The sequence below is a fragment of the Herpailurus yagouaroundi genome, unplaced genomic scaffold (assembly GCF_014898765.1).
Source record: "Herpailurus yagouaroundi ecotype Mexico unplaced genomic scaffold, PumYag 67793, whole genome shotgun sequence".
In the NCBI taxonomy this organism is placed as follows: Eukaryota; Metazoa; Chordata; class Mammalia; order Carnivora; family Felidae; genus Herpailurus; species Herpailurus yagouaroundi.
Window position 1 is genome coordinate 25,320,868 of NW_024420586.1, and position 10,063 is coordinate 25,330,930.

The 10,063-nt window shown below is 50.7% G+C and overlaps 2 protein-coding genes across 4 annotated transcripts in view; one reads left to right on the forward strand and one right to left on the reverse strand.

The window, feature by feature from the left end:
• PQBP1 (polyglutamine binding protein 1) overlaps positions 1-2,167 on the forward strand; it is a 4,502-nt gene extending 2,335 nt beyond the window's left edge. For both annotated transcript variants that reach the window (XM_040468755.1, XM_040468757.1), the window contains exons 3-7: positions 529-640; positions 900-1,012; positions 1,193-1,477; positions 1,707-1,770; positions 1,953-2,167. In XM_040468755.1, coding sequence (XP_040324689.1) covers positions 529-640; positions 900-1,012; positions 1,193-1,477; positions 1,707-1,770; positions 1,953-2,109 — 731 coding nt within the window. In that variant the 3' untranslated portion in view covers positions 2,110-2,167. The remainder of the gene's footprint in view (positions 1-528; positions 641-899; positions 1,013-1,192; positions 1,478-1,706; positions 1,771-1,952) is intronic.
• A 65-nt stretch (positions 2,168-2,232) lies between these two features.
• SLC35A2 (solute carrier family 35 member A2) overlaps positions 2,233-10,063 on the reverse strand; it is an 8,971-nt gene continuing 1,140 nt past the window's right edge. The window contains exons 2-5 of one of the 2 annotated variants that reach the window (XM_040468754.1): positions 8,635-8,817; positions 5,428-5,579; positions 3,829-3,981; positions 2,233-2,530 (exon numbers count right to left, since the gene is read on the reverse strand). In XM_040468754.1, coding sequence (XP_040324688.1) covers positions 2,435-2,530; positions 3,829-3,981; positions 5,428-5,579; positions 8,635-8,817 — 584 coding nt within the window. In that variant the 3' untranslated portion in view covers positions 2,233-2,434. Of the gene's footprint in view, positions 2,531-3,828; positions 4,572-5,427; positions 5,580-8,634; positions 8,818-10,063 lie in introns of both variants that reach the window. The other variant, XM_040468753.1, reaches the window with a different exon arrangement.

Genomic DNA, 10,063 nt, shown 5'->3' on the forward strand with positions numbered 1-10,063 from the left:
CAAAAATAAATAAACGTTGAAAAAAAAATTAAAAAAAAAAAAGGATTAAAAAAATACACACACACACACACACACACACACACAGGGTCCGAAACTCTGTATTTGCCAAGCTTGGGAGCTGAATAGATTTGGACTATTTTCAGCTAAACCCCTTACTTTGCAAGCTCATTTTACCCAAATAGATTTGGATAGCATGGTGTCACATGCTTCCTGAACTCAGGAACTGGAGGATACATTTGTTTTGATGAATCCCTATCTAAACTCTGAAACCAGATAGGTTTAGGTGACAGTATCAAATTTCAAATCTTATCTGTAGCCAGAAACAAAGGATTTAGGTAAACTTTTTTGCAAATCTTCAGATTTGGAATGTGAGTGACATCTGCCACAGCAGGTGAGATGCGGAACACACACGTGTGTGCACACACACACACATGGTCCATGTGAATCTGAGTGTCTCACCAGGCTCTGACCGTAGGATGAGAATCCCTCTGGCCCTTACTGCTTTTCTCAACCTCGCTGTCCTGCCAGAACCAGAGGAAGAGATCATTGCTGAGGACTACGATGATGATCCTGTGGATTATGAGGCCACCCGCTTGGAGGGTCTGCCACCAAGCTGGTACAAGGTGTTTGACCCTTCCTGGTGAGCCTGGGGGACTCGTGGGGGGGGGGGTGCTGACTTCTGACTTCACCCTTCCTGTGCTGTCCCTGGCCTTGGGGTAAATGGGGAACACAGGGAAGAGGTTTGGGGGTCCTCCCTCCGGGGTCCTGACATGGGGGAGGTCTAGGCAGAGATTGGGGAAGACAAGAGTTGAGGCTACAAGGAGAGGACATCTGTGCTCACTCCTTCCCTCCCTCTTTCCTTCCCCTCCTCTCCTTCCTTCCCTCCCACTGCCCTGTAGTGGGCTCCCTTACTACTGGAACGTGGACACAGACCTCGTGTCCTGGCTCTCCCCACATGACCCCAACTCGGTCGTTACCAAATCTTCCAAGAAGCTCAGGAGCACTAATGCAGGTGAGTTGATAGATCCAAGGGTGCCTCACATGCTTCTGCAGCTCTCACAGAGGGGTCAGGTAAATGATTGTGGATCAAGAAGGGGCAGGTGAGGCAGGCAGGCCCAACCCCCGGCAGGGGAGGTTGTTGAAGGCAGAGGCTGCTGGGTCCCGAGTCATTTCAAGGATTTTGTGTCCCCAGACACTGAGGAGAAGTTGGATCGGGGCCATGAAAAACCAGAGCGGGGCCACGAAAAACCAGAGCGGGGCCACGAAAAACCAGAGCGGGGCCACGAAAAACCAGAGCGGGGCCACGAGAAGTCTGACAGAGATCGAGAGCGTGGTTATGACAAGGTGGAAAGAGAGAGAGAGCGCGACAGGGATCGGGATCGTGACCGCGGGTATGACAAAGTAGACCGGGAAGAGAGCAAAGAACGGCGCCATCATCGCCGAGAGGAACTGGCTCCCTACCCCAAGAGCAAGAAAGGTAAGCAGAGCAGCAGGACCAGGAGTCGGGGAAGGCAAGTGAGGCACCACAGGTGAGCCGCGTAAAGGAAGTCCTCACTTTGCTCATGCGACTGCCTGAACCTGGGTCCTGCGCCAAGGTGCTGCCATGGCAGCCATATGCTCCATTCCTTCCTGGGATGAGGGAGCTTGGTGGTCAGGCACTCCTTCTGCCTCCACTGAAGATCTCACTCTTTCACCTATTTCCATAGTGGCGAGCCGGAAGGATGAAGAGTTAGACCCCATGGACCCCAGCTCATACTCGGATGCACCTCGGTAAGTGACAACGCCTCATGAGCCCTTCCTTCTCTTTCCTCGTGACTTACTTGTGTCGATGACCATTCCTTTTCTCCTGTCTCCTTTCCCCATTTGTCAGTTGTTGGGAGTTGGGGAGAGTGCCTACCACAACCCACATTCCCAACCGCTGACCCATATTCCCTAACCCTTGTCACCCCCAGGGGCACGTGGTCAACAGGACTCCCCAAGCGGAATGAGGCCAAGACGGGTGCAGACACGACAGCAGCTGGGCCCCTCTTCCAGCAGCGCCCCTACCCGTCACCAGGGGCTGTGCTCCGGGCCAATGCTGAGGCCTCCCGAACCAAGCAGCAAGACTGAGCCTCCCCGCCACCCTACCACCCCGGGGATTTTTAATAAAGGCTTTTCAATGGATTGTCACCATGAGACCTGAGTGCTTCCTTCCCATGCACTTTTGAGGCTTCCCAACCCAAACTGGCAAGATGCAAAACACATTTTATTTGTAAAAACTCACCTAAGAAAGTGCGGGAGTGGCAGGGATAGGGGGGTGGGGATGGGGCCGGAGGCAGGGGTGGGTTCCTTCCGTGCCCTCATTACCAGAGTTTGGCCGTGTTAGCCTTGCGTGGGGGTGGGGGGTGGGGCCATGGAGGGTTCAGTGTCTACCTCCCCCCACCGCTAATACTGATCAGAGTTTGGTCCTGGCTGGGCCAGGGCAAGAAGGGAGAACGAGGCCAGCGTCTTCAATCCCAGCAGCTACGAACCCTTCACCTTGGTGAGCAACCTGTGGTGGGAACGGGGAGGAAAGAAAAACATAGAGAGCTGGGGTGGGCTGGCAGGCCGGCGTCCTGAGCAAGCGAGGGTGACAGTTGTGAGGCTGGTAGTTCCTGGGGTTAGTAATAGAGCCCCCGCAGAGTCCCCTGGGTCAGAAAGCTACACGTGGACTAAATAAATACAACATCTTTATTTGGCATTGGGTATCCTGACATTTGTTCATTACAGTTCCTTAGAAAACAACCAAAAAATCAGAACAAATTAATCAAAAATAAAGATCCAATGACCCTATTTACACATAGCAAAGACAGCCCAGGCATCTCCCACGCGTGCATGTGCGCACGCAAATCCTGGGAGACAGTTAAGGGGTTAATAAGCTTTGAGGAGTGCAGGGGCAGGTTCCACATTCCAGCCATTTTTAAGACACTCTTGGCCCTGTTACAAAGTAAGGGTGCCTCATACAGCCAGTGCGTATCAAGAGTGTGGTTGGCAGCTTAATTTTCCCTCTCAGAAAATAACCCTGCGTCCAGCAACTGACAGTGTCTTAGGTTCAGTGAGATTCAATCACCCCAGTGACCTCGCCTGCCTGCTTTTCCCACACCCTGGATCATTAATTACCCGATTACACCACAAATTCCCAAACCTGTAAAAAACCGACGGCCCCCTGCTGCACCTTCCCCTGGACCAGGCAAAAAAATCTCAGCTCCTACCCCTTCCTCCCCGGGGCGCTCACAACAGGCCCATTTTTCAAGGGTTTCCTGTCAGGAAAGCTGCCCCAAGGCCACACACAAAAAAAGACTGAGCGGCTAACACCATCCATTGTGGTTGTGAGGGAGGCAAGGCCTCAAGCCATGGGAAGCTGAGCCCCACAGATCAGCATCTGTCACTAAAGAGCTGTAGGATTTTTGTCCAATTTGTCCTTACAAAGGTGGAGGGATTGCTGGGAGGGACTCTCCCAGTCATGGAAGACAGGACACCTCTGGCTAAGGGCAGGCAGACAAAAAAAGGCCTTGAATGACAATACTGCCAACTTGGTCCCCAAGGGGTTAACTTGGGGCAGAGGAGGCAGCTCTTAAGAACCCCCTCCAGGGGAGGGGGAGGTCAGTCTACAAGGAAGGGTTCATGTGATACCCTGCCCAGTTCCACGCCCCTCCAGAAGTCTCCATGACCTGGGAGAAAAGACTCGTCCAACCCCAGAGGAGCCAGGCCCAGTGGCGACTCAGGTCCTGCAGATGCCCAACACCCTCCACCCAGTCCCCCTCCCTGTCTCCCCCCACCACCACCAGCCCTCACTTCACCAGCACTGACTTTGGCAGAAAGGGCTCCGTGCTGAGGTCTCCACGATGGGAAGACAGCTTCGGTGGCGGCGGCTGCCCTGGAGGCTGCTGGTGAGTGCAGGGCCCGGAGGTGGAAGTGGAGGCAGAGGTGGAAGCTATGGCTTTGGCTGCACCTCGGGGAAGGCTGTAGAGGTAGACGGCACCGATGACCAGCCCAGCGCCAAGGGCAAACAACGGGTCCACATGGAAGCCAAAAAGGCGGATGGAGGCAACAGTGGACAGCACGATGGACAGGGAGGTGGCAAAGCCCTTGAGGATGTTGTCGGCGTACTTGACGACAACAGCCACCAGCAGCCCGCCAAAGGCCTGGTTGAGCACCACGCCCCAGACAGCAGGTGTGTACCCGAAAAAGAAGCCACGGTGGGCCACGGCAGTGCCCTCAGCCCACCAGAGCCCCACCAGGCCCAGGGCTGTGCCGAAGAGGCCCAGCTGCAGGTTGCGCAGCCACACCGAGCCTGAGCTGCCCTTGAGGATCTTCTCGAAGTAGACACCTGCGAATCCCGAGGACAGACACGAGGCCACCACAGCTGCTAGGCCCGCCCCAGGGTTCTGATCCAGCGGCCGAGGGCCCCCACCACCAGCTTGCTGTGCCTGGACGATGGCGACGCCAGTGAAGAGGAGCAGCAGGGAGGCCCACTGTAGCCGGGAAAGGCTGCGGTTCAGCATGAGCACGGAGAACAGTGCTGTGGTCAGGATCTTCAGCTGGTACGTCACCTGCGAGCGGTATGTGGAAGGCACTAAGGGGTGTTCCCAACCCCCGACACGTGCACAATGGAGGGACGGGGTGGGACAGACAACAATAAAAATATCCAGCCACTGGCCACTGACTGGCATACAGCATGACATGCCTCCCAGAAAGTCCACAGCTGTGGAAGTCCCGGGCCACACCCAGGTCGACATCCCAACCCCATTTTCTGGCTGTGTGATGAGGAACAAAGCACTTGCCCTGTCTTGGCCCAGACATGATCTATAAAACACAGCTGTTGTATGTGAACCACTTCCCACGGTAGGTAAAGAATGGGCAACAGGCTCTTTGACGAGGGCGTTCGTGATAAATATGTGCTGAAACAAACAAATCCACCACAATGACATCAGCAAACGTTTTGTGTGCCAGTGTGGGTCTAAGTACTTTGCATGAATCCATTCACTTAATGCTCATGTATGAAGTGGGCACTATCGTAACGTCCAACAGAAAGAGGAAAAAACTAAGGCACAGAGAGGTTAAGTGATTTGCCCAAGATCACACAGCTGGAAAGTAGCAGAGCTGGCATTTGAACCCAGGCAGCCTGGCCCCAGAATCCAGGCTCTTCAACCATTTTCCAAGGCCGAAAGCTCACCTATTGCCAACCAAGGACACTTCCTGGGCATCATTTCTTTTAGCTGTCCCAGCCTCCTGGCGAGGCGGCATTCCCATTCTCGGTTCTCACAGATGAAGAAACCGAGGTTGAGGGAGAGCCAAGGCCATTTCAAAGGTGACACGGCTCCTGCTCTCTGCAGCCCTCCCTTGCCAGCAGCACACATCCCCCACCCTGGCCAGTTCCTCCGAGGCCATGCTGGGCATGGGGCTCACCTGGAAAGTGGCAGCTGGCAGGTTGGAGATGGCAACATACTGGAGGTTATTCTGCAAGGTGTAGATGAGAGACGGCACTGCGAGCTTGAGTGTGTCCACATACTGCACCAGGACAGCCTCGTGGAGGAAGAGAGCCAGGTGCTTCACGTTACCTGGGTGGGGTGAAACACAGCCCCTTTTAGCACTGACTACACCAAAGAAGATCCTCTGAGGGCCAGGACTGGGCCTGGGCCTGTGTCTCCCAGCCCCCTGCTCTGACTCCCTGAGGGCCATTATGAGGTCTGTGTTATCAGTTTCCTGACAGTACAACCATGTCCCTAGCGGGTGTCTCAGGTACCAGTTTGATGGACACAAAACAATCATCCTTAATACTGCGCCTGAGAATCAGAGACCGTATTCACTCAGCTTACAGCCTACCTCTGTGGCAGAGTCCCATTCAGGGCAATCACTCAGTAAATGTCTGTACAAGGAAATAATCAGCATGAACTAGCTTGTGAAACAGAAACCTTAGGAGTATGAAAGCAAGACTGTTTACCAGAGGGGAAGTTTTAGACTCGACTTTTACACTTATCCTAGCTCCTTACTGGCTGGCGAACTGCCTGAGGGCAGGGGGCCACCTCCCAGTTAGACACTTCTCTCTGTCAGCCCCACACACAATCATGTGGTTGCCCTTGCCGCAGGGAAGAGTGGAAGCTTGACTATTAAGCAGAAAGTCTGTTTGGGATCTGCTCCCACCAATACATGAGAACACCTTCCTGTGTCATAAGGCCTTTGCAAAGCTCACCCCATTTTTTTTCAGTTCATCTTTAAAAAAATAAAAGATTTTAGGGGTGCCTGGGTGGCTCAGTTGGGTGCCTTCAGCCGAAGGGTCCAACTTCGGCTCAAGTCATGTTCTCATGGCTCGTGGGTTCGAGCCCTGCGTCAGGCTCTGTGCTGACAGCTCAGAGCCTGGAGCCTGCTTCAGATTCTGTGTCTCCACCTCTCTCTGCCCCTCCCCCACTTGCAGTCTGTCTCTCTCTCAAAAATAAACATTAAAAAAAATTTTTTTAAATACCAGCCCTATGAGGGCAAGATGCAGACTGCATTGCTAACGCATCCACCTCCACAGCTGGAGCAGGGCCTGCTGCAGTGAGCACTTGAACTGTCTCAGAGTCAATCAAAAACAGAGCAGATGGCCTGGCAGGGCATTATGTTAAGGGAAAGAAGTTAGACCAAGAAAGAGAAATACTGTATGATTTCATTCGTGGAATGTAAAAAAAAAAAAAAAACAAAAAAACAGACAACAAAAACAGCCTCAGGGAACTGGTGGTTGTCAGGGCAATGGCGGGGAGGATGGGCGGAATAGGTGAAGGGGATTAAGAGGTACAAACTCCCAGCTATAAAATAAATAAGTCACGGGATGAAAAGTACAGCATAAGGAATGTAGTCAATAATATTGTAACAACATTGTATGGTGACAGATGGTAACTACACTTACCACAGTGAACACCGTGTAATATACAGAATTGTTGAATCACTATGTTGTACACCTGAAACTAATAGAATATTACAGTTGCCCCTTGAGCAACCAACAGGAGGTTGGGGCACCAACCTCGTGCACAAAAATCCATGTATAGAGGGGCCTGGATGGCTGTCTGTTGGGCATACAACTTCGGCTCAGGTCATGATCTCACAGTTCCTGGGTTCGAGCTCTGGGTCTGCCTCTGTGCTGACAGCTCAGAGCCTGGGGCCTGCTTCAGATTCTGTCTCCCTTTCTCTCTGCCCCTCCCACTTGTGCTCTCTCTCTCTCTCAAATAAAAAACATTAAATGTTTTTTTAAATCCACGTATAATTTTTGATTTCCCCCAAACTTAACTCCAATAGCCTACTGTTGACTGGAAGCCTTATCGATAACATAGTCAATTGATACGTATTTTGTATGTTAATATGTATTATATGCTGTATTCTTACAATAAAGTAAGCTAGAAAAAAAAATAATAAGGAAAATGCATTTTCAATACTGTAGTGTATTTGTAAGAAAAAAAACTTGGGGCACCTAGGTGGTTCAGTCGGTTAAGCATCTGACTTCGTTCGGCTCAGGCCAAGTTCTCATGGTTCCTGAGTCCCGCCCGCATTTAGCTCTGTGCTGACAGCACGGAGCCTGCTTGGGATTCTCTCTCCCTCCTTCCGCCCCTCCCCAACTCGTGTGCTCTGTTTCTCTCTCTCAAAATAAATAAATAAACTGAATTTTAAAAATATACTGAGGGCAGAGCTAGATCATACATCTATATCCTTTACACACGCAAGGCCTTTATAGAGAAATGATTGGTAACGTTTTAAAGGAGGGCTTTAAATTAGTAGATAAATCCACCTTACAGGAAATACAGAGGATAAAAGAACATGTTAAATGATACACAGGGAGGCAGCCAGCAAAATCCAGGCCACCCAAAATCTACAAGACATACAACCTGCTCTCTTCAACAAATTAACTGCCTATCAAAAAGAGCTGGAGGGGAGCCCTGAGGTTGACAGACCTAGAAGCCATCAACCAACTACAAGATACTGACCATATATAAACCTGACTGAGACAAATTCTTAAGACCTGTTAGGATATTTGAGAAACCATTATAAATGTGAACACTTGACTGGATATGTGATTATTTTATTAACTTTAAAAATTATTAATTTTCTGGTGTATGATTTTTAGATATCACAGTAATATACTGTAGTATAATAAGGCAGGGGGTGGGTACATGGGCAGACATGTAGACTGGCAGTGAGTGGATAATCACTGATGCTGTTTAATGGTAGAGTGGTCATGGGTTGATAATTGATGAATCTGGGTGATGGGTACATGGACATTTTATTACTACCTCGGATTTTGTGTATGTTTAACATTATCCATAATGCAAAGTTAAAGGGAAATAACTGAATCACTATGTAATGGTCACCTGATACCTTATGGGCACAGATGGTCTCACTCCTACAGTCCACACAGGCCAGCTCCCAGGGGATTAGGGATATAAAAGTGTGGGTGCAGCTACTCATACCTGGAGGGACAAGGCAGCTTAGCTACACATATATATTCTCCAGGCAATTTCACGGACACAGTGATACTCCTCCAGCAAACCCGAAACTCCCCCAGCAAACCCTCCATGTGGGGATGGGTACACACCCACACAGTCCCACCCACCAACTCCAGTGCAGCACCCCCTTTCTGGTTCATACCCCTCTTTTGTGCGAAGAGCAGCAGCAGGCAGGTGAAACCTTTGAGCACTTCGGCCATGACCACAGCAGTGGTGGCAAAGAAGCGGTCCCCAGGCAGTGTGCGGGCATAACGGATGCTGAGGATGAGGGAGGCATTCTGGACCACCAGCACAGCTAGGGATATGTATTTGAGGCGCCGGTGAGCTGTGGGGAATGGAATGAGCAAGGAGGAAGAAGGGATCAGAAGCTGCTGGGGCACAGCCACACCACCACCTTCCCCCTCACTCCTTTCTCAACCAGGATCTTCCTAGCCACTTGCCACTTCCTCCCTCTGCCTCCTTCTCCTAACTCAATGAGGGTATGACTCCCATATACTTCTACTGCCTCAACAGGCAGGAAGGGCCACAAAGGGAGAAATGGGCCTCACCCTGTCCAGCCCATACTTGGAATCCTTGGTGACATATCAGGAAATGGCTGGGGCAGGTTCTGGACACACTCTGGCCCCCTCTCCCCCTCTTCTGTGTGAGAAGCAACTCACGCCCAGACAGAATACCAACTACATTCTCAACATTTGAGTGCTGACTGTCTGCCTATCACTGGGCTAAAGGATTTTATATGCATTACCTCAACAGACCTCTATAGTGCTCTGATCTCTGAATGAGCTACAAGGATTCCATTCTATGGATGAGCAAACCAAAGACTTACATGAAATGATGCTTCTATTTAATGAGACGCTGTCCTATGTAAAGAATGATACCTCAATACAGGGATCACTGTATAAGGCATGTCCACCCCCTAGTAACAGTCTTTCTCCCATCTAAAATATCATTTCATCCCCTTCAACTATGAATGGTCTCTCCAACTCCTACCTTATATGACCACCAGAGTCCACCTGACCCAGAATGGTTTCATAAACATAAGAAATAATTCCTCCACAGTCCCTAGGATTGAACCCCATATAATAAATGGTTATTGCACCAAGAATGGTCTGGTTCCCTCTAGACATAAGGAAATATTTTTCTATACTCCACGTGGTCCAGTCATCCTCCAACCACCGCACCACCCCTACCTCCAGCCAAGGAATCATTCCTGTTCTACTCACACTCATAACGAACTCTCCCCGCTATAAAGAAGGGCCCTGCACCCTTAGAAAGTCTTTTCTCTGCCATATAAGGAAGGACCCTCCCACTCCAATCTGCAATGAACTCTACCTCCACTAGGAAGGGCCCCCCCGCAATGGTCCTCTCCCCTTATGACAGACATACCAGTCCTCAAAATGGACCCTCTTAAGTTGTGTAAGGAAGGACCCGCCCCACCCTAACTCACAATAGCCCCTATCCCTTTATAAGGAAGAAATCACCACTCTCAGAATAGCTTTTCTCTTCTATAAGGAAGAACTTCTCCACCCTCAGAATGCTCTCTCCCTTCTATAAGGACGGACCCCCCCCCC